Here is a 25,454-nt window from a genome sequence, read left to right as displayed (position 1 = left end):
TGTTCCTCTGACCAAGTTCTAACCACTCCATTGAGTAACTCATCACTGAGTGCTTCCATATGTGTTCATGACGCATATGCCAGCAAGCGTCTGTTTGCTTTTCTTTTGTTCATTTGTCTTGCATCAGTCTAATTTTACAGGACTTCAGCCTGAGAACTTATCAAGATAGGAGGAAAAAGAATTTCTCCTCCCACATCATAGCACCTTTGGAAATCAATGTTTGGAACACAAGAAAAATTTTAGACTTGTATTTCACACTTAAGATATTAAATGCTGGAATTATTAAGTTATTGCCCCCATCCCAGACACAGGCTTTATATGCCTTTTAGGAAAATAAATATTCTATAACATGCATTTTTGCTTAAATTTATTAGATACTATTATGCTAGTTATAAAATAAATCTTCCCAACTAAAAACATTTAATTTACTTTAGGTGACACAATTTTGTTTTCAAGATACTTGTTAACAGAAAAACAGTGTACTATTTTTACACTAAAAAATTCAAAACTATGTAATTAAAATTCATGACAGTTGCAAATATAGTTTCTAGGCAGCAAAGTTCACTGTATGTGGACAATACGCAGAAAAAAACCTATTGAATTAATTATATTCAGCATTTGATTGTTTTAGAAAATGTCTATAAACAAAAGCACTATACATATAAATATATATAATATATATGTAACTATGTATGTATAAATATGCTATGGGACACATAGAGGTTAAAATAATATCTAAAAAACTGATACTATATTATCTCCACAAAAATTAAAATCCTAATCATATGAAAATGGACATGAAAAATGCCTCAGACAGTACAAACATTTTTATTTATCCTGATCACAACACTTAATTATAAGAATAAACACACACACATATGTTAATATATGTACGAGTACAAATTTTCATTTTACTTACTCTGTCACCTTTGAGACCCATGTCGCCTTTGAATCCTGGAAAACCATCTTCACCCTAAAAAATGTAAAAAATAAATTTTAATCAATTGTTTGGATGAATCTAAATTATGGTTATATGAAATATGAATACTGATAATTAGGGAAAATCGTCCTGAGAAATGTGAATCTTAATTGTGAAACCTCCTCTTTCCTATTTTAACCCTTCATCTCCAGTATTCTCCCAATTTCCCATACTTAATGCCTCTAAGCTACTAGAAGACTTTTCACAAATGTGTCCATTAAATCTTCTCTATCTTATGAGGGAAATAACCACGTTCTTATAACAACATGTATCCTACTTTGAACAAACAAAAAGTAAAAATTTAAGTAATTAAATTACCTTTGGATTTCAAGAACTCTGGGCTACCAAAAAAAATGTCTTTATCCTTAATTTACCAATATATACCTAAAATTTTTATATCATGCATTTTTGTCTCATGTGCTTTAGGTAAATGTCTTCTGGCTCAACTTGTTTTCTATGTTACAGTCTCTCTTCATGTGAAGCATAAGCAAATTGATAGCCTTTATGTAAAAAGAGAGATTGCTCAATGTCACATCACAGACACCAACCAGTGATGCTGAAAACTGCACATCCTTTAGCAAAGAGAGGAGAAATTTTGACTATGGCAACATTTCCTGTCATTCTCACTATAACTAGACTTTTAAAAACTAAGCTTCATGAACAACTTTACTATCTCTTAATTTTAAGAAAAATTTTAAATTCCTAAGGAATAATCATTCATGTGTTCAGCAGCATTAACTGAGAATTACTCTGTTCAGAGGACTGTGGAGCACTTTGAAGATGCTGTTTTACCAATAAATATTCTACTGAAGGTAGAACATTTGCATTGATTTTAGTACAGGTGGAGTAGGAAAGGTGTTTAGAAAAGAAAAACATGAGCATGAGGATGATGACGATGTACTGTGCTGATGCTGGTCATGGCTGCGGAGAAGCAAGAAGTGAATTTGCAGAAGATGTGAGGGCGCAGTCGGTATCTTAATTATTGATTGGACTTGCAGAGTTTGAAAAAAAAAGACATGTCAGGTCAAATATGAGCACAGTGCTAGGAAGACTGGCACTATACACCCACATCCTACTGCCAAAATGACCTCCACAAAACACAAAACTGATCACATCAATATTCCTTTAAAATGCCTCAATGGTTCCAATGTGCTAATGCTGAATATAAGCTGCCAATTTCCCTTCTCTCCTCACAGTGATCTAGCCCTTGTTCACCTCTGTAGTCTTACCTTTGGTCTTAAACCTTCCCTCTACTCCCATCCAAAGCACTGGGATATACTTCCATTTTTAATTCTTGCATCGGTTAACCATTTACACATACACACACAACTGCAAATCCTTTACACATACACACACAACTGCAAATCCTTTACATTCACTGTCTTGTGGTATTTTACTCTTCTTTCAGAACTTGGTTCGTGACTTTGCTATGAAGTTTTCCATGACCTCAATATTCCCTCCTTAAAGTTAACCTCTTTGTTTTGTGTGCCCCCACTGAACATTTATTATTATAACATCCTGCCCTTAGTAGAAAGAGATCATGGGTCTCTTTCTACTAAAGGGTCAAAGTCAAGAATCATGTCTAATTAACCTCTGGCTCTCTAGTGCCTATGGCATTTTGACGCTCGATGATCAAGATATGTAATAAACATTTACTAAATGTGCATTTAGAAGCATCCACGCCTCATTGTGAGTTTGGTAAAGTATGCTAAACTTCAGAAAATAGCAGGTCGTTACGGATATATGAGATCTTGACCTGGAAAAGGAATCCAATCTTACATCCTACCTAAACCTAAGAATTCTGACAGGTCCAAAAGTTTCTTTTAAGACAAAAGTATAACATTTTAACTTTCTGGTCATAAAGTAGCCTTGTGGAATTAGGATACTCTCTGCACTGAATGCATCTGGGCAACAGCAGAGGCTTAAGAGCTGAAAATGATCGCTTAACTTCCTATTGACTCCCCTAAAGAGAAGGGTAATTACACAGTTGCCAAGTTTACTTTAAAAAATACATCACCCTATGTCTAAAATCAGTAACAGTTTCTATGACTTTTTTCAGGGAAAGATTTTTTTTTTTTAAGAGAGTACATATTGGTCTAGATTCTGTTTCTGTCAAAACTTGGTTTTCAATACATTCACAATTAAAAAAAATAAACTAGATGACTCAAGCTATTAAGTAAATCCTAATAAGAAGTGGCATATTTTAAACAAAAAACACTTTTAAGCTATTAGATTTTGGAGTCCTACATTATCGGGTCCGAATTAATAATTTTTAAAAAGGAAACAGATTTCAGGTTATGTGTAAAAAAGGAATTTACCTGCGCCACCTGGTTAATTAGGCTAGGTTTCTTACATACTAAGGAACAAATCTGGGTCTCAACAATGGCGAACTTTATTCTAGTTAGGGCACTATGCACTATTTCACCTTGAGTTAATATTGTTATTTGTAAATAGAAAACAGTTTCAACTCCCTCTTCATCTCTTATGAGATAAATCGTCAATTAAGTTATATATTCAGAAAAACAAAATAAATAATGTACATTGAAACTAATTATAATTTAATGGTTCTTTACAGAGTTTGAAAATAGGAAAAATTCTTATTATAAAAAGCTTCTATTAAAATTTATATAACATTTCTCTAAATCTAGGTTATCTCTTAATAGATTAATATATGGTATGCAATTAAAGGTATAGTTGAAAAATACCTTAGAGGTTTTTTAGGATAATATTCCCATTTTACAGACTTAAACTAAGGCTTACGGAAAGTAAATGATCTAAATTTACATGTCTAGTTATAGTATGAGCACTAAAATCAGAACTAAGAACTTATAACTCTCAATTTAAAATTTAATTCTTTCTCTACATATTTACTTATTTCTTCTGAGACCATATGACACTCAAGCAATAATCTCAAATCACTTTCCTGCATATAAATAATACACATTTATTTTTCTCTGAAGTGGGTTTCTCCTCACTTAATTAATCATCTATTGCCACTACCCTTCTTTCCAAAAAGTTTACAAATCTCCCATCTCAATTAAATGTCTTTCCTTTAAACACTGCCTTCTCTACAAATACTAGGTTGGCATTAATTCCACAGAACCAACTTGAATTGATACTTAAATGTATCACCAATAAAAACTGAGATTTCAAATTCCAAAATGAAACAATATTTTTTTGCATAAACATCTTGCAAAGAATTACAAGTTCAACACTGTCTAAACCATCACTATGCTCCATTGCCAGCTCAGGGAGACAATACACCTTGTTCATTAGTGATGATCAAGATGAACTGGGATTTGAAACAAAGTAGCTGTTAATTTAAAATGAATGACATTTTTCACACAATAGAACTGACTATACTTTCACAATGCCTCAGTATGTTATCTATTTTATTTGTTCAAAAAATAAAATAAAATGTAAATAATAAGTCTATCTCTTATTATCTATTTCTCACTAATAGCAAATCCACTCAAGATGCATTTGATATTATGACTAAAGGAATAAAGAGTTATCCTTGAAATCAAGATTTGTATTTCATATATTTCTCACCTTACCTACTAACATTTTATACTTAACCTTGTTTTTATTTTTAATTTCATACAGTGAGAATTAATCCAATACTGATTCTGAGTAACTAATTCTGAGTAACGTCATTTCAACATGATGATCATGGAAGGATTTGGGAACTCTACATTTACATAAAACATTTACATGAAAAAAAATATCCATTTTGTTTTCTTCATAAAATTCAACTATAAATGCTCTTTATTTTACAGTCTACATTCTTTCACTCACCTTTACCTGTGTTTTTGTTTGTTTGTTTGTTTTTGCTTTTTTTGGGAGGACGCAATTGCCGCACATGGAAGTTCCCAGAGTTGGGGTAGAATCGGAGCTGCAGTTGCCAGCCTACACCGCAGCCGCAGCCACATCAGTGACAGATCCAAGCCACATCTTACATCTGAGACCTACACCACAGCTCATAGCAACGCCAGTTCCTTACCCACTGAGCAAGGCCAGGGATCAAACCCAAATCCTCATGGATACCAGTCAGTTCGTTACCATGGAGCCACAATGGAAACTCCATATCTGGTTTATTTCCTTCTCATGAAAACCTTTGCTGCGTATTCAGTGGCACATGTGAAGACTTCCTCTTCCCACAACTGAATCACGGTACCTCTAAGTTTCATTTTTGGCCCTTCATTTCAATTTATATTTGGGTATTTCAGTAGAGAAAAAAATGGTATAAACATTCCTCTGTCATCAATATATATAATTGGATCCAATTCAATCATAACACCTCCAATCATAAGGCCAACCTAATAATTTACAAAAGTTAAACACGTAAGAAAAAAAAATAGGGATACAGGATTGATTGTAACTATAACATAACTTTGCTTTTTTTCTATAATTTAGTTCTTACTCCCAGATACGACTTTTTATAAGTTTCCAGGATACAGAGTACAAAATCAGACTTTCATTGTCCAGTATAAAAGTAATCACAATATTTTTGGGAAACAGAATACCTGTTGAATACATTTAAAATGTTTTATGTAATAAATACATACAATTAAAATCACCTAAATAAATTATATTTTACCTTTTCACCTTTAGAGCCCTTGAGACCTCTGACACCATCTGCTCCCTATGGAATAAAGTAGAAGAATTAAATGACTATGTCTTTTTACATTGAAATTAAATAATGTAGGAAAAAACAAACTAACATTTACCTTTACTCCTCGGGGACCAGGGTAGCCAATAGGACCTTGTGGGCCAGGAGGACCCTGAAAAAGACCCACTGCAATTTAAATACATAATGCATAATACATAATGCACTAGAAGTATCCCTCATTCACACCTTATAATTTTACCAAATAATATATGATGCTATAATATTTTTCTTCTTTTGGTAAAGATTTCTTTTTTCTTTTCTTTTTTTTTCTTTTTAGGGCTGCACCCATGGCATATGGAGGGTCCCAGGCTAGGGGTACAATCGGAGATACAGCCACAGCAATGCCAGATCCAAGCTGTGTCTGGAACCTACAACACAGTTCACAGCAACGCCGGATCCTTAACCCACTGAGTGAGGCCAGGGATTGAACCTGCAACTCATGGTTCCTAGTCGGATTTGTTTCTTCTGTGCAGATGGGAACTCCACACTTTTGGTAAAGATTTCTTGGGCAGTTTATCATTTGTTTCTAAAATCAGATTTAATGATCAAATCATGTGAAGAACCCTACCTATTCCAAATTTATTACATTATGTATTCAAGCTAAAAATAAGAAAAGTATTATGACTATGTGAAACAATATAATTATATAATTAATAACTGATTTTCTAAGCCTGAAACCATCTAATAAATAGCCTCAATGTCTATAACAATTGTAGATTAACCAAAATGATAATTTCTAACCAAAAACTGGTATAAAATGTAGCATTCATATCATTAAAAATGTGATCAAATTATATATTTTCCACAGGGAGCTCCATTTCATTCATATACCTAGAGTAAATAATATATAGTATTTAATTTCATAATGTACAATATCGTATAGTAGATAATAGTTAGTAATGATGACTATTTTAAAGAATCCAAAAGTAGCACCTCTAAATAAACATGATCTTACCCCTGCTACTGTAATCCAAAATAGTATTAGCATTGAATACATTTTTATTTTGATATTTTATTTAGATATTTTGATAATACTGTTCTTACAAATTAATCTTCCCTTATATAAAAGTTATCATAAAGTAATATGCACAGATGGAATTCAAATGACAAACACTTTAATGGTATTCAGTAGTTCTTATCCAAGATCTTTATTATTATTTGTGATCATTTATTCCACATATACTATATATGCAGAATGCTGATTTATTCCTGATCATGAGAATATTTTTTAAAAAATGAAATTAAATGCTAGTCTAATTTATCAAATTGCTAGTACAAAATTCAAAGTTATCTAAAACCTTTTTTATACCCTAAATAAAAAGTAATTATAGAAACATGATTTATATCTAAATCTTAGCAAAAATTCTTTTGAAAGTAAAGCCATAGTACAGGTAGAGTACAACTACTCTCAGGTACTTATTTTCTAATAATCAAATATCTTAATGACTGTAGAAGAATATATACATATATATCACAGAAATTATCAAAATAAGGCATTTTCTCTAGGAGATAAGATGACAGAACATTTAAATGGATACTTTGTAACATACCAGAGAACCCTTTTCTCCAGACTGGCCTTCTTTTCCAGGGTGACCCTACATTCATCAAAAATATAAAGTATTGAGGTGCAATATTAACAGTAGTTTATATTAGGAAATTGTTCTCCTGTTTTCAGTCTGTTGAGGTTTTACTCAATATTTCAAAACATTCTGTATCAGTTTGTATGGTTTTAAATAGAAACTGTGGCATTTGGAAGGAAACATAAGCTTATATTAGATAGATATGTTTCAACTACATAGTGTATTTAAAGAGATTGGGAAAAGCATGGAGAACATACATGTTTTTTACCAACAATGCAACCCTAGTCACAATTAGTCTTACATAAAGATGTTTCACTCTAACTTCTATTTTGCATATTGATCAAATAATCATACATGCAACTTCAAAAGACAATTAAGACATGTGAATGGGATAGTTTAAAATACAGCAACATCATAAATACCAATCAGGCCATCAAGAATCAGTAAATAAAAATGTATTGCTCCAATACAACTATATTCAATGAAAATAAGTAGAGACAGAATGAAAATTTTTATATCCTAGATCTGAGTAAAAAGTTTGAAGAGAAAAAAAGAAATATAAATAACAAATGTTTTAAAATAACTGTGGAGATTACATAATTTCATTATTTATTACTACGCAATAAGATATAATAAGCACTGCTGTATTTCTAGAAAAGTAGGAAATCCCTAAGGCAGAGGAATTTTCAAGTAGGATGTCTGAAAAAATTTATGAAATTTCACGACTCTCAAGAAATATATTCTTTGAAAAGGGAGAATGGAAAAGTGTTTTCTATGAAAAGAAAAAGACATAAAAAGTATAGTGATGGAAAATGTAGAGCATGCAAAGAGAAAAGTGAGTGGTATGAAAAAATGAGCTTCTGGCCTAGAGTGGTCCAAAGACCATTGGGAGCTCCTTAAATATTCTGCAATATGGAAGTGACAGGATGATAAGGCATCTTTAGAGAGATCAATGTTGAATTACGAGCTCAATTTGCTTTTATTACTGAATTAATACAATCACTCCTAAAATACATGTGAAATATATTTTTCAAAATAATATGTAGAAATTTTAATGATCAGGTAACGATTACTTACAGGAGGCCCATCAGCACCAGGAAGTCCCGCAAGCCCTGGTTTTCCTTGTGGTCCCTAATCAAATAGAGGAAAAGAATATTTCAGGTTAAAAATTGAAAACAATAAAAAGTTGGACTTGGCACATAGGAATATACTGCTAATAAAATTCTTGAGTCACTGGCTTTTATCTATAAGCAATAAACATCTAAATACTTCTTAAAATATTATATAGAAGAAATGGTATCTAAAGATAAATAAAACCAAAGTTAGCACATGTAAAACATTCTAGTTTTCATCCTGTTTAGTAGTCTGAAATGTGTCATTTAACTTCGAATTAGGTTCATTTTTTGCATACCAATAAACAATTTCCCTATAGGAACAGGAATTAAGTTAAATGAATGAATGTCATATTTTTAAGTTTTTAATGAAATACTTAAAATTTATTGTGTTTCTAGGCACTATGTTAAGCAATATAAAATATATAATATGTATTTATATATATAGTATTCATATTTAGTCTCAAGCAATTCCATGAAATACCATCTAGGATTATGGTTAAATTAACCAAAGTTAATGTGTGACAGTTGAAATATATACTGATTGTGGCACAACTCTGTAAATTTAGTAAAAATCATTACACTTAACATAAGTAAATTCTTATGATGTGAAATTAACACCAATAAAACTATTAATTTTTTTAAAAATCACAGATTCATGGAAACCAACAAAAATAAGGAGGATAAGTACATTAATAAAAACTAGTTAACAATGTTCTGTAACCATAGGGGTCAGGAAATATTACTTAGGAAATCTGGCAGAGATAGGGGAAAAAAACATCTCTTTAATTAAAGATTTATTCTTGTTTTGATCTAGACATTGAGTTATTAGCAAGAACATCATTTGCCATTTATACATGAGAAATGGTGGCAATGATAAAGTCACAATTTTCTCTTAATTAGATCTTGCTAGAAACCCTTTGTCACAAGCAAAGCTAATTGCATTTTTTAAATAATGAGAAATAAAAGGAGGACAGAAAGAAGAGAGAAAACATTCACTCATATCAGCACATTTCTGAAATTAATAATATAGCTGAGAATGTCACATTTGGAAGCTATCCAAATAGAAATTCTGTGAAATGTTATCACTTACAGTTCAGAGACATATGAATGACTTCTGTTCACGTTCTACTTTCATGATTTAACTCCAGATTAGTTCTTTATGTGCTGAGCCATCTAGATATCTTATCAAAAATAGAACAAAAGCCTTATACCTGCCTAAGGCTGACAACTCAAGCTTGTTTACCAGATATTACTCGAACAACAGATTAACTTACTTTTTCACCAGGAGGACCAATTGGACCTTGTGGACCAGGAAGACCCTGTTTTAAAAGAATTCATTTCCATAGGTCAGGAATCACATCACAAGAATGCAATTTCTTAAAAGTAATGACGGCTTTCTATTTTACATGAAATGAGTTATAAGTGTGTGTGTGCGTGTGTGTGTGTGTGTGTGTATGTGTACATATATTCCCCCCACATTCTCCAGAAAGTTTTTCAATGCTATGAGGAGTTTTACACAAGCTACTCTTTTGTCAGCAGGACTGTAATGTGATCCTTTTCAGAATGCCACTGCAGGTGTGGTTATTCAACCTGGTATTCCATGAACACTGAGTGACTCATTTTTCTCTTGGAAGAAAGAGGGTCTGCAGATTAGCTCAATTTTTTTAAAAGGAAAAAAAAAAAAAGAATGATGTTCCTATACTCACAATATAAACACTTAGGCCTACATAGAAAAATCTGAGGCTGTCAATTTTCCTATAAAAAGGTACCATCTTGCCCCATTATCTCAAAAAGCTCTGATGGATGAGACTTACTTGAGGTCCTGGATTTCCTTGCTGACCTGGAGGTCCAGGCTCCCCCTGCGGACCCTGCCATAGGAAAACATAAAGAGTCTTTAATGGAACTATTTCACATCATAGGTTTTTCCTTCTCAATTGAAAAATAGTCCCTGCATCAGGTTTCCCTACAGAAAATCTGGAAAATCTTGCAAAATATTGTAAGGAACCCTAATTTTAGATTTAATAACAAACATGGTTTGTTGGTAGTTAGACTGCAGAAAGGAGTTATGTTAAGGCTGTTTTTACCTACCATGTTCCCTTTTGGTCCTGGGGGGCCATCTACACCTGCAATGCCCTTAAATTAAAAAAAAAATAAATATGTATGAGTATTTACTAGTTTAGAAATTACAACAGAAAATTTAAAAGACTAATCCATCAGCATGCCGACCACTAGACTAGGGTGGCTAAAAATCATTGTAGACTCAATGGAAAAGAGGGAAAAAGCAAGGTCTATACTGTTCCTCCACATGTCCATGAGCCAACCCAGCAGCATTTTCTGTTGTGTGGTGAGAAACACACAATAAAATAATACATTAGATAAACTAAACATGAAACAATAAAACAGATGTACTAAAAGAGTAAAGAAAGAAGCGGATGGAGTGAGGAGTGATCAGTTAAAATGACAGGCAGGATCATGAGGTCTTAGGGTGTAACAGGGCTGTAAACCCTTGGCTGTCTACTGAAAGCTTTCACAGCTTCTGGGGTTTAAAGAACAAGCTTTCCCTAGAAAATCTTGACTGTTTTCAACAATACATACAGGCTGTCCTGTAGGTCCTGGTGTTCCCCTTGGTCCCAGCAAACCTCGTGGACCCTAAAAGGAAAAGAAAAACACATTTTTTCAGAAGAAATGGGCTCAAAACACACCTCTTATTTTAAACAAATTTTAATGTCATGTTCAGACTAAAAGTATTTGTTCATCTTCTTATAATACACCAAGAGCAAAGTTTAAAACACTGTGTTTATATGACGAAAATATGTAGTGTTTATACTTACCCGAAAGCCAAAATAAATAAGTGAGTCTCTAGTACAGGAACTCTATCTTTGATTCTATAAATTTACATATGAATCACTTGGGAAATTTTAAAAATAGGAAACATTTCGGTGCTTCCAATAAGTCACTTTGCGTCATTTTCCAATTTGAGTAGCAGCACTGAATCTTATTAAATCTTATTATTCAATCAGATAGACTACATAAATAGAACAGACCCGATTCTCATTTATTTTACATTTAGGTAAATGCTATCTTGAGAGAATATTTTACGGGGAGAAAGAAACAAAAAGCTGGATAACTCTATTAGCAGAATTATAGAAACCATTCTCTTGATTTTTAAGTTACTATTTAAACAATCTACTTTTTCTCTTCTTCTTCCCCATCCTCCATTTTTCCTCCTTCTTTAGAAAAATCAATACAATGATTTACTGTCCCTCATATTCACTTGAGCTACTATACCTTTTGTTGATAGGCTCTAAAATGTGGCAAATTAAGACTAAAATTAGGAGGCCTGCCACTAGCCTGGTTTTTTGATTAACTAGCTTTGGATAAATCTCCCCAATTCAGTTTCCTCATTTGTAAATTTCAGTGGGAAAAACGATTTTTTTTTTTTTTTTTTTTTTTTTTTTGTCTTTTTGCCATTTCTTGGGCCACTCCCGAAGCATATGGAGGTTCCCAGGCTAGGGGTCCAATCGGAGCTGCAGCCACCGGCCTAGGCCAGAGCCACAGCAACGTGGGATCCGAGCCACATCCGCAACCTACACCACAGCTCATGGCAACGCTGGATCCTTAACCCACTGAGCAAGGGCAGGGATCGAACTCGCAACCTCATGGTTCCTAGTTGGATTCGTTAACCACTAAGCCACGACGGGAACTCTGGGAAAAATGATATATTATCGGTATATCAGGTATATACTAAGCACCTTTCTTGTTTCTTCTGATAATAAGATTAATTTGTATATAAATAGATTCCAGAACTATTGAATATATATATATATATATATATATATATATAAACACAAACAAAACAAAGAAGCAGCAACAAAAACAAAGTAAGATTCCTTGGTTAACAAGTTGTTATATCCCACATTTTTTTCTCTCAATTTGTCTAAGCCTTTTTCTGGAATTCTAGGTATTAAAAGTTTTTTCACATAAGCATCATCTGGTTAGCTTAGATAAACTGCAATAGTCACCTGAGTTTATTATTGAGTCTACATATGCAACACCAGTCACTATTCCTCCAACACAGGGTGTTATTTGAAAAGAAAATGAGAAAGTTGCTTACAGCTTCACCTGGAAGACCCCTTGGTCCTATTTCTCCATCTTCTCCCTGTGACAGATAAAATGAAGGGGAAGGCGATACAATCAGACAATGGAAAGTTCAACATGATTTTGTTCTGTTAATTTTAAATATGCCTTAAAGGAAATGAAGTTTGACATACCCTCATTCCATCTTCACCAGGAGGACCAGGAGGACCTTGGGGACCTCGTTCACCCTATTAAATAAATCCAAATATAATGAGAATATAAAATAAAGCAGAACATTTAAAAGTATACCCTACAACTATCCCACCAAATATAATAGAACATTTGCCAGAAAAAAACTATGGTTTATTTTCCCTCTTTAGGACACTCTAAAGATAAACCATAATTTTACATTATTTACCATTATATATCAGTATGCTAGGAAGAAATGTTCCCTCAATTTTAAAAACAAAACGGTTTAAAAAAATACCCAAAATAACTTCAGACATTTAATTACTACCAACTGAACCATTTAGAAAACTATTGTTTTGCTGAGGCTTGTCTTAAACATAGATACACTTTGGTAAGTTTTATTTAACTATTTTTTCCACTTTAAAAATAATTCTTATTAAATCAGCACAACTCTAGAAAACTAAAGAAATTTTGTACTTTTAAAAAAATATATATTTTTCTCAACATGTGATAGGCACACACTAAAAATCTTGCTAGACTTTCACAGGGTTCTCTTTTATCTTTCTATTTTGTCATGTTCTCCAGTTTTTCTAAAAGTTGTCCTTACTTCATTCTTAACTTTTGGAGAAGAAAAATGTGATGATCCAAAGCTGAACTTTTGAGACACTACATCTCTGCTTAATTTCCCACCAAAAACACTGACTGGATTGCCTTTCAACACTGTGTTTTGTTAAGCCTTAGTAAATTATATGCACTTGCATTGCTTATGAAGCTCTTGGATTGCAAACTCAAATTATTACAAAGAAGTAGCCTGTGCCATCTATCTCTACTGAAACCACTTAATCAGTATAATAAAATACAGTGTCCAGTATATTGTTCTATTCATGACAGACTGACTGTAGAGGTCCTTCATTGAATATATTTCCACAGAGAAAATGTAAGAAGGAATTTAAGGCAATTACCTAAAAAGTAGAGGCAAAATTAAATTTTCACACTTGTTCTATAAATAGTATATTTTCCATATATATGTGCATACAGATTCTGCCTCAACTTATGTTTGCATAAAGTGAATATTTTAATGTCTAATGTCTAAATCTATATGAATATATTTGTAATTCTACATTTTCTTCCAGTATCTAGTAGATGCAATAATTTATGAGTTGACAAATATTTAACTTTCTTATTTCTTAAAGTATATAAATTCCTAAGTATTTCATAGTATTCCTGTAACACCTCTGCATAAAAAAAATAATAGAATGGTATATCTTACCCTGTGACCCTTGTCACCTGGCAGACCTGGAAGTCCATCAAATCCTCGATCCCCCTGTAAAATCATCATCATCATCATATTCCCAGCCTAATACTGTACTGTTATTTGAATGTAAAATATTATTTCATTATCAAGAAACTTGATTTGAAAATACAAAACTGTCAGGGGTGACCTGAGTTACAAGATCTGAATACACAAACATATGAGATGAACTCCTGACCTTCGCCCCAGGTTCTCCTGGCATTCCTCTTCCTCCATCAGCACCAGGACGGCCCTGATAACATCGAGAACATGACTAAGCAAATGGGATTCTGGCACCCACAGAGTAAGACAACAGAAAAACATGACTTCAGAGGCCCTCAAATGCACAGTGAAAACCGATCATACCCTTTTTCCAGGTTTTCCTGTCGGACCAGGAGGACCTTGGACACCACGAGGGCCCTACATGGAAACATCACAGTTAATTAATTCTATGGAATTCTTGATCAATAACTCAATCGCATTGAGAGAAATGGTTTTATGAATTTATATCTTCTTGGCCTTACCTTAATCATTTTAAACACAAGAAAATTATTTCTTTTGTAAAAGTCCAGATAAAGCAGAAAAGAGAATCAATTTTTCTAAAGGACTTCTTGCCAAGAAAGTCATACATTTTATTGTCATAGAGACATGTGATTACATTTAAACAGAAGCAATATAAAGTGATATTTTAAACATTAAAAAAATCTTCAACTACTCCTGTTCTCAGAACCTTAAGGATTTTACACTTGCCTTGACCGAAAATGCTTTTAATCATCCATTTCTTTCCTCACCTCTTTTGCCTTAACCTTTCCCTTCATTTTTTGGAAATCTAATAATAAGTGTCTTCTAGATATTTATTCTTTTATTGCAGGTATCACATTGGATTATAATTGACTTTTTTCATAGTTGAACCTCTCATTAAACTATTAACTGATATGGTTTTGGACTAAATCTTCTTCTCCATTATACTCCTACAATTTAGCACAGTGCCTGGTACACATTCTTTTCAGTTAACTACAAAATGCTGGAGGATGAGCTGGCCATCCCTAATGCAAATTAATGACTGGAACCATGCCATGTCAGATTACAGTTTAAAGGGTCTCGATATCTTTCTTGAAGCAGTACAATGTAGTTATATTAATATATAAAGTCTTACGTGTGACTTGATATACATATTTTTAAATAAAATGACTCAGCTAATAATAGATCAAATGCAGTTCCAGTATAAATATTGTATAGTCTTTGTATTTAATTAATTATACCCCTTTTAAGTTAATTTAAATAGTATGCATGTAATGAGTGTAATAGAAAATGTAATACACACTTGAAATTACAGATAATTCTTATGGTCACTGTGAAATATTGATTACAGATATATGAAATTAAGGTTGTCTAATAATAAGAGGTTAAAAGAATATAGCTTTTAAAAAATATTTTAACAAGAAAACTCTGCCTTACACCATAGCTGGAAGGCAAGGGACAATAATAATAGGACAAATCTTAGTTTTTAATGAAAATAATCCTTCATTTGATATTGCATCTCTCTGGACTTAAGAAATTAAGGAAAACTGCAAAGTCCATGAAAACAACTTCAGTATGCTTTCAGATTCACCTATTTTGTAAAGAGGTGAGTTTGATCCAGAAGTTCATAAACTTTGCAAAAGATTAAACTTTCTAACTTTTCAAGTAGGGACCTATCAAAATTTTACGCAATTCTAAGTTAAGGTACAATTGCTTTCCATCCCTTTATGGCAACATTAAACAAGCATGAACAGGAAGGCTGCCACATTCTGTGTCACCTAAATATCTTTCTCAATTTGGAGGGAAATTTTCTCATTTCAAAATAAACTGTGGTGCATCCATTCCATACAAAGGAATGCTACCCAACAACAAAAAGGAATAAACTACTGATGCACTCATCAGCTGCAACAAATCCTAAAGGCATTATGTTGAGTGAAAGAAGCCAGTATCAAATATTAAATAACACAAAATTTCATTTGTACAGTATTTTCGGAAATACAAAACTGTGGTGATGAAAATCAGATATGGTATTGGAGTGGGAGGAAGATGTGATTGAAAGTGGCACCAAGAAACTCTTTGGGGTTATAGAATTTTTCTCTATCCTAATGATTGCAGTGGTGATATAAAGAATTTGTATGGGTGTTCAAATTCAATTTTATATTATAATATTGTTAAAATAAAACTATCTTTTTAAAGTTTTCCAAAAGTTGGATATCCACTTAAGAGCTGCTGCAGCCCAAAATGAATTTATATGTTTGAGTATATTAGAAAGCATTTCCATTAAAAAGGAATATCTTAAAAAATACATCACATTTTGTTTTTCTGTTTTCTAGAATAAGTATATTTCATAATGGCTTCTTAATAAATGTCTCTACTTATTACCATTAAAAGAAAAATAATACTTTTAAATTTAGCACCATATAAATATAATCTAAGATCATTTTAAGAATTCCAGCTCAGATGTTCTCAATTTCTCCTAATTTCCTCAACTCTACAAGGGGCTCAAAGTCAGCTTCTTTTAGTATATCAAATATCCTTCCTGAGAGAATTTACTAGGTTTATTCTCACCAGAAAATATCTTGGGCTTGGGGCAGGGCTACTATAAGTACAATTGTAATAGTTCTGCTCTGCTCTGTATAATCTCAAGGCAATTTAACATTCTGAAGACCTTTTACTATTAGGACTTTCCCATCCTAGCTTATTATCTTCTTTTAATATTGTTTAAATTAGTCAAGTTATTGGGAGTCAACTGACAATTAGAGATTTTTCAATTAAAGAAGGTGAAGTGAGCTTAAAGGTAATGTAAGCAATTTCTTTGCCAGTACAGCAGATGGTAGATACTTCAATTACCCTAATAATTAATATGAAGTCAAAAATAAAACAAATGGGGAGTTCCCATCATGGCTCAGCGGAAACGAATCTGACTAGTATCCATGAGGATGCACGTTCAATTCCCGGCCTTGCACCCTGGGTTAAGGATCCGGCGTTGCCGTGAGCTGTAGTGTAGGCTGCAGAAGTGGCTTGGATTGCGCATTGTTGTGGCTGTGGTGTAGGCCGGCCGCCACAGCTCCGATTCGACCCCTAGCCTGGGAACCTCCATATGCCATGGGACGGCCCTAAAAAGACCAAAAAAAAAAAAAAAAAAAAAAAAAAAATTAAATACAAGCCAGAGCTGCATTATAAAAATAAATAAATAAATAAAAATAAAACAAATGAAATAGATTAATTTTTACCTGAGGACCTGGTTCACCACTCTCGCCTTTGGCCCCAGATGAACCAGGACCCCCCTGTAGAGAAAAAGTGAAGGTATAATCAATTCCCCAACTACTTTTGTCCTGCCATTTTCACGTGAAATAGTTAAACATTATGCAAAATCCATTTCATCAAATAGTATGATTTTATTAATTAATACAATAAAATTTCCAAGTCCTCTGATTGAAATACATTTCAGACTTTGACTATATTCCAGTGAGCTATATTTGAAAGTCTATATTTTACTGATAATTACGCAGGAGCCAGTCTCATGAAATCGTGTTGAAATGTTCTTTAAAGTGTGTGCCATCAAAGCACTTGTGATGATATACAAAGAATTATTTATCATTGTGCTGCAATAGAGTGCTAGAGGAAACACATTTTTACAGAATTGGGTACATATTGAATCCATTTATACAACTTGGCATAATGTTCATACTTTTATACTCAGAAATTTCTCAGACACTGAATTCTATAGCAATAAAATGTCAAAAACAGATGTCACTATAATTAAAATTATGTCACTATAATTTTCCCGAAATAATGTCAAAGCATTTTTTCCTAGATTGGTCTGAGTTATCTTTCCTTCGGAGAATAAGTCCTTATGACAAATGCCTCTTACAAATATTTATGTAATTCAAAAAGTGCAACAAAACCTGGCACATTAACTTGAAAAAATATAAAATCACTTTGTAAAAGTGTTGTGCATTTCAAAAAATAAATACTAGGCCATTTACCCTCCTAAAAAGCTTTAGAACATTTAAATTGAACATGGTGATAACAGTTGCTTCATGCCAAAGTATACTTTGTGTGTTTAAGAAGTTTCTGATTTATTTAAATCAATACAGAGTCAATTAAATACTACATTGACTTGAAGTACAAAAAGGTTAAAATTATGCTAAGCCTGAAAATGTTAGGTATATAGAGACTCCTAGTGGCTCTAAAGTAAAATAACTATCAATACGACTGCCAAAGCTATGGCAAGTGAAATAACATGAATATTCTAACCTTGAAAATTACAAGAATGATGACTTTCAAACTTCTAATTAAGAATTTTCTCTACTAATTTCTTCAAGAGAAAAACTGTGGTTTTACATTAAATCATACAATTAATCACAGAAGTGAATGCAATTAAAGAACAGTCAATTTATTTTTAATTAGTTTACTATATTATATCTTCTGTACATAAGCACTACCTACTCAACATTTTATAATTACTTGAGCACTTATTTTTTAAATTGCTATTCAATACTCGACAGTAATAGAACAGGGAAAGAGAACATTTTCACATTTCTTGAATATTTTATTTATAGATCTTTTGTCTATAAAAGCAATTGGGAAATAACTGAATAAAGGAATTTCTCATTGGATGAATGTACATATTTATGTCTTAATATATTGTTTCTTTTTATAATCTTAATATTTAAAATATTCTTAGACACTAGAATTAAGATTTTTAAAAGTCTGTAATAATTTGATGTTTTGGGACAAAGGATAACAAAAGAGAAAATGGTGAAAAGAAACAAGATTTTTTTCTTGCAATGCCTACCTTTTATATTTTAAAAAGCTAAAACTTTCTATAACATAAATTTAGGTAGTAAAATCAATTAATCTTGGCTCTTACACTGAGAATCTGTACATGTTGTCAATATTTTCTTCTTATCAACATGCTGTTCATGGCTGACCCTTAATGGCTGGTGAAAACAGTAACTGCTTTCAAGTCTTCATTGGTTCTGCTCATCACCACCCTTAACCTTTACAGATCCACTAGGCTTGTGTTTGTCAGGACACTTAAGTAGAAAAATTCCTTTGGAAAATACAATTTTAGGAGTTCCCATTGTGGCTCAGTGGAAACGAATCCAACTAGGAACCATGGGGTTGTGGGTTCAGTCCCTGGCCTCACTCAGTGGGTTGAGGATCTGGTAGTTGCCGTGGGCTGTGGTATGGGTTGCGGACACGGCTAGGATCCGGCATTGCTGTGGCTGTGGCATAGGCTGGCAGCTGTGGCTCCAATTGGACCTCTAGCCCGGGAACCTCCATATGCTGTGGGTGCGGCCCTAAAAGAACAAAAGACAAAAAAAAAAAAAAAAAAAAAGAAAGAAAGAAAAGAAAAGGAAAATACAATTTTAGACATTCTTTACAGATATTTTAAATTAAACAACAGGCAGTGTTTCACAAACATGCTTAACCGTGAGAATCAGACTGCTGCACTCATTAAAAATAGTTTTCCATTTCCAACTCTGAATCTGCCTCATCAGAGTCTCAAGTTCAAGGCCCCAGGAACTTTCTCTGTTAAAATATACTGGTAATTCTTCTGCCCCCAAATTTGTAAAACACTAGCATACTTATGACTTTCCTCAGTCATATAATTTGTGATTACTAAGAAGAAAAGAAATAATAACTGTATTTCTTCCTTTGTTAAGTGAAATAGAATCTTCCATGTTCCCTATTATATTTTGAAAGGTAGAACAGGAAAACTACATAATAAATACATAATAATGCATTTAGAAACCTGTATAATTTAAATCGATGGACCATATGGTCAGAATACATATTCCACGTGAGCTCATGGCGGAGTGTAAAGTCCTTCAAAATATATGAAAAGTTATAAAATTGCAAGATTGAACTAAGAGAACTATAAGTTTATGTAGAAGTACATAACAAACTCTTGAATAAACTAAATCCTAATAAGATCGGTAAAACAGATTAAATAATTAGAAGACTATTTAATTGATTCAAAATTAAATAAAATAGTTTTGATGTGTTTACTAAATCAAAGATAACATTTTAATGTTCAGAGTAATAAATTTCTATAAATAATCATTATTTTAATAAAGCATATGGAGGCTCTAAGATTATATGAAAGCATGTTACAGGTTTTATATTAAAAAACATACTTAAGATAGAAATTATTCCATTAATTTCAAAATCAATGAGATTTCAGGTTGAAATCCTACAATGTTCTTTTCTCTTAAGAAAACAAAATATGACTTAAAAAGAATCTTTTTTTTGAATTGTTATACTGCTTAGAATTGGTAATTTTCAAAACATTTGAAAATATTTAAAATATATATATAGAATATATTAACTTAGTAAGCTTACAAGGAAAATCAAACACTTATTTTCCAAGAGTCTCTAAAAGACAAAATAATTTCTCTACTATCTGAAGCACTTCATGGAATATTGGAGGCAACTTAAAGTTTAAGCCAAGTCACCTGCTTTCTCCTAAGATTATGGGATAATTTTCAATGGCCTCAAATATTATTTTCTTTTTAATAAGAATTCTGCTTAACATAAAATTAAGAAGAATTTACTATAAAATTTAATTTCAGAACTCTAAGTATTATGCAAATAAATTATATTTATAGTTTGAAAAATTAATAGTTGGAATATGATTCATTTATATTTTTCATTGTATTTATTTGATTTGGAAACTTTTCATTGCCACCTTTTCATTAAAATTTACTGAGGACTTGGAGTCCCCACTGTGTCTCAGCAGAAACCAATCTGACTAGTATTCATGAGGATGCAGGTTCAATCCCTGGACTTGCTCAGTGGGTTAAGGATCAGCGTTGCCGTGAGCTGTTGCCATGAGGTGTGGTGTGGGTTGCAGACATGGCTAGGATCTGGCATTGCTGTGACTGTGACATGGGCTTGCAGCTGCAGCTCCAATTCAAACTGTAGCCTGGGAACCTTCATAAGCCATGGGTGCAGCCCTAAAAAGAACAACAAAAAAAAATTTACTGAGGACTGAATTCAAATAGATTTTTTTTTAATGGAAATAAAATCAAAGCAGATATATTTACCCTATTTCACCAGCCAGACCAAACAACACCAGACCAAAGTTGCACCAGGAAATACTGATATGGGAATTTAAACTTATGTTATCTCATTGGGCAACCTACCACAGGACCGGGTCTTCCAGTGAGACCCATGGGACCAGGTGGACCTCTCAGAGCAATCTAGAAAATAAAATACAGCAAACTCAGGAATGCCCTCCTGGATGAACATATTAAATAAACCACAATATTCGCTTGTAGGAGTTACCCCTAAGTAACAGATAATCAACACAGGCACAATAGCTGCATAGTAGAATGACTGCTTGATTACTGGAGAATCACAAGTTTCTAGAAATTACAAAGACCTAATAAATATCGGGCCTTTTTTAAACTATTATAATTTATATACAGACTTGTACCATATATTGTGATCTATTCAATGACAAAAGTTAACATAAATTTAGAAGAAATTTATACCTAATAATTTTTCTACTCCAAAGTACATTCAGAATAATGCATAGACTTCTCTGAAATATGTAGGTGCAGTTCTTACTGAAAATACTTTAAGATGTAAAAATTTGAGGTGCTTTAATTCAAAGTTTTCTAGTAATATTTTAGGAAACATGATGACAATTCAAGACAGCAAAAGAGCAAAACTGATCGAAAGTGTTATGATAATATACTTATTTTAATAAATCTCAAATTTAGTGCTTTATAGAAAAATACATTTATTTTGTAGAATCATAGGCATGATAGACGGATTACATGCACTATTGACACTGAATATTAGAAATGTGAAATTAGCATACTTAAGAAGCTGGAACAACTAGAGGATAAATATTTAATACATGTTAAATTAGTATGGAGTGCTGTTTTTGAATATTAGTGATTCCAAAAGATGAATTCTTAGATTATCGAAACAGACATAAAAAATAATATTGTAATAGGAATGATATGTAAAATCAATTAGGAAAGTGCGTGAGATGAAAACAGTAGATCTCCAAAATTTCACTACTGACTCACCATGAGTTTTGACAATACACTTCTTAATCCTTGAGATTAAATATCTGAAAAATTGGAATTATAATGCTTGCTACCTATTTCCAAGTAGGTTAAAAGGACTAATAAAATTAGGAATTCAGGGGCCTCATAAACTATTTAAGCTCAAATAATTACCTAAAATTTGTTTGAAGTAATATAATTTATAAGAGAAGCTGTAATCATCACTAGTAAATCAACTTAAATATTTTTAGATTTGTATTATGCCAAGGTCTAATAAACAAATATTTAAATTTTTCATTGTCTTTATAAATTATATAACCAACAATGTCATCTTTCAGATTAAGAAACTTATGTTTTCAGATAATTTATGCACTCCTAATCCTTTTATGATGATAAATAAAAAGTTACCACTGAAATGATTTATATTACTTAGGAAGCCGGTACCCATGCCCACACCAACTGTAAGCCCTTTATTTTCTTCTTCCTTGTGAAAACAAAAAAAAAAATACTATACTATGAATAAAAGTTTTACATGACTTTCAACTCTTTCCTGGTCCATTTTTTAAATTTCCTTATGTATATTTTAATTGCATTGGAGCCAATCTTTAAAATAAATGTAATTATATGTTTTATAAGTATACAGATAATATAAGCTTTTAACTAACAAAGAATTATAACTAAATGGATTTTTGTAAAGCTATGATATATTACAGTGACTAGGGCTTAGAATACATATTTGAAGGTGTCTTTCCTATAGAAGAATATCTAAGAAATTTAATTTTCTGGATTATTTTGGATATCTGAATAATATCTGATTAGGCGGAAAATTATTTTAAACTTTATCCTCTAACTCTATTCACTGACAACTGATGTACGCCTTAGCAGGAAAAACTAGACGTGAAAGATAATGAGTGCTACATATAAAGCCCTCAGTACTCTTTGAAAAAAAAATTAGAAAATTTTTGTGTTATGGTTTATGTGTTTTTGCCAGACTTACATACAGAAATATTGCAAGAGTTAGTCATGTAACTTTAATATTCAATTAAAGAAAATATTGCTACTGGAAAAATAATTATCTTAGCATTTTCTCCATCTCATAATAGTGCATCCTCCAGACACACACACACATTCTCTCAATCACACACAAACACTCCGTCTCCTTCTCTCTCTCTCTCACACACACACAGACACACACACATTTGACACACAGTCAGGTTATGAGAATACACAATTATCCTTTCTTACCCTAGCCTGCTGAAGAATCGCCTGGGCTTGAGCTTCCTGAGCAGAGATGGTTGGTCCTTTGGAACCATCGCCACCATAACGAAACTAAAAAAAAGATAATAACATACAAAAGGTCAAAATCAGACTCTGTCAAGTAGGAGCCTTATTATTAGATTAAAAAATGCTGACTTAAAATGGTAGGATTTATAAAAGTCCAAGATAACTTGTCATGAATCATGAGATCTAGATGTTTTGAAAAAATTTTCCTTCTGTCCACCATGGAAGTTTTCTAGATCATGCTTTACCACTTTTAGAAGAGACTAGAGACTTACAATGCTAAATTCCGCAAGTTTTGAAAACTCTAGAATAAGCCATTATCCATTCCTTTACCTGCACAAATACTACCCATTCTATTTACTCATTTGTAAAAATTCTAAATGCATGAAGGACGATAGTGGTTATAGATCATTGGCTATTTTGTTTAGCAAAACTTTTGGAATCTCTATAACACAGAGGAAATCTTGAGATAGATTCATGTCATTTACCCTTTCTTAAATAATTGTACTAGGAAACTGATCCTTCCTGCATCCTTCTATAAAATGCTAAGGATCCTTTTTAATTTTAACTCAAAATGCAGTATGAATAAATTCTCACTCTACATTATTATTACTTGAAACTTAATTACATTTAAATGGATGAACATGTTTTTTTCCCTCAGACTTTGGGAAATTTATTTTTAAATTTTTTTTTAAATCAAAGTATTCTTGAGTTACAATGTTGTGTTTGCTTCTGGTGTACAGCAAAGTGATTCAGTTATATCTATATATGTATATATTCTTTATAATCTTTTATATATATACAATATACATACATATGTTATATATATATATGTGTGTGTGTGTATATATATATATATAAATATATACACTATATATATATATAGTCTTTCCATTCATAGTCTTTTCATAGACTTTTCATAGTCTTTTCCATTATGGTTTATTTCAAGATATTGAATATAGTTCCCTGTGCTATAGAGTAGGATCTTGTTTATCCATTTTATATACAGTAGTTAGTATTGCTTATACCAAACTCCTAATTTATCCCTTCCCACCCCTTTCCCCGTTGGTGACTGTGTGTTCTCTATGTCTATAAATTTGTCTCTGTTTTTTAAATAAGTTCATTTGTGTCATATTTTAGATTCCACATAAAAGTGATATCATTTGGTATCTGTATTGTCTGACTTACTTCACTCAGCATGATAATATCTAGGTCCATTCATCTTACAGCAAATGGAATTATTGCATTCTTTCTATCGCTGATTGTACATATGTACCACATCTTAATCCATCCCTCTGTCAATGGACATTTAGGTTGCTTCCATGTCTTGGTTATTGTAAATAGGGCTGTAGTGAACACTGGGGTACCTATATCTTTTCAGATTTGAGTTTTCTGCAGATACATGCCCAGGAATGGGATTGCTGGATCATACGGTAGTTCTACATCTAGGGTTTGTTTGTTTGTTTGTTTGTTTTGGAATCTCCATACGGTTTTACGCAGTTGCTGCACCAATTTACACTCCCATCATTTTGTTTTCCCTTTTCTCCACACCTGCTCCAAAATTTATTATTTGTAGTCTTTTCAATGATGGCTATTCTGACTATTGTGAAGTGATACCTCATTGCAGTTTTGATTTGCAGTTCTCTATCAATTAGCAACATTGAGCAGCATTTCATGTGCCTGTTGGCCATGGGTCTCTCTTCTTTAGAAAGATGTCTGTTTAGGTCTTCCATCCATTTTTTGATTGGGTTGTTTGATTTTTGTTGTGGTTAGTGAACTGTATGAACTGTTTGTATATTTGGAAATTAAACCTTTGTAGGTTTACCTTTTCTTAAATAATTATACTAGGTTGTAGGTTGCAGTATTTGCAAATATTTTCTCCCAGTCCATTAGCTGTCTTTTTGGGTTTTTATTTTTATGGTTCCCTTGGCTGTACAAAAGTACAGCAGTGTTCTAGTTTGATTAGGTTCCATTTATTTATTTTTGTCTTTACTTCTTTTTACTTGGGAGATTGACCTAAGAAAACATTGGTATGATTTATGTCAAAAAATGTTTTGCTTATGTTCTCTTCTAGGAGTTTTATGTGTCATGCCTTATATTTAAGTCTTTAAGTCATTTCAAGTGTACTTTTATGTATGGCATGTGGGAGTGTTCTAATTTCATCGATTTATATGTGGCTGTCCAGCTTTCCCAAACCACTTCCAAAGAGACCGTCT

At 32.3% G+C, this 25,454-nt stretch overlaps 1 protein-coding gene across 1 annotated transcript in view; it reads right to left on the bottom strand.

Moving 5' to 3' along the window:
* Positions 1 to 25,454, bottom strand: part of COL11A1 (collagen type XI alpha 1 chain) — a 203,299-nt gene that overhangs the window by 101,994 nt on the left and 75,851 nt on the right. Inside the window, 17 exon segments of the mRNA XM_001929372.7 lie at positions 920 to 973; positions 5,580 to 5,624; positions 5,710 to 5,763; positions 7,202 to 7,246; positions 8,309 to 8,362; positions 9,621 to 9,665; positions 10,161 to 10,214; positions 10,435 to 10,479; positions 10,942 to 10,995; positions 12,461 to 12,505; positions 12,618 to 12,671; positions 13,883 to 13,936; positions 14,103 to 14,156; positions 14,270 to 14,323; positions 17,158 to 17,211; positions 21,082 to 21,138; positions 23,203 to 23,286. Of these exon segments, the coding sequence (XP_001929407.6) occupies positions 920 to 973; positions 5,580 to 5,624; positions 5,710 to 5,763; positions 7,202 to 7,246; positions 8,309 to 8,362; positions 9,621 to 9,665; positions 10,161 to 10,214; positions 10,435 to 10,479; positions 10,942 to 10,995; positions 12,461 to 12,505; positions 12,618 to 12,671; positions 13,883 to 13,936; positions 14,103 to 14,156; positions 14,270 to 14,323; positions 17,158 to 17,211; positions 21,082 to 21,138; positions 23,203 to 23,286 (906 nt within the window).

This window comes from Sus scrofa, chromosome 4 (assembly GCF_000003025.6).
Source record: "Sus scrofa isolate TJ Tabasco breed Duroc chromosome 4, Sscrofa11.1, whole genome shotgun sequence".
NCBI classification, from domain to species: domain Eukaryota; kingdom Metazoa; phylum Chordata; class Mammalia; order Artiodactyla; family Suidae; genus Sus; species Sus scrofa.
This window is presented reverse-complemented; position numbering and strand designations above follow the sequence as displayed.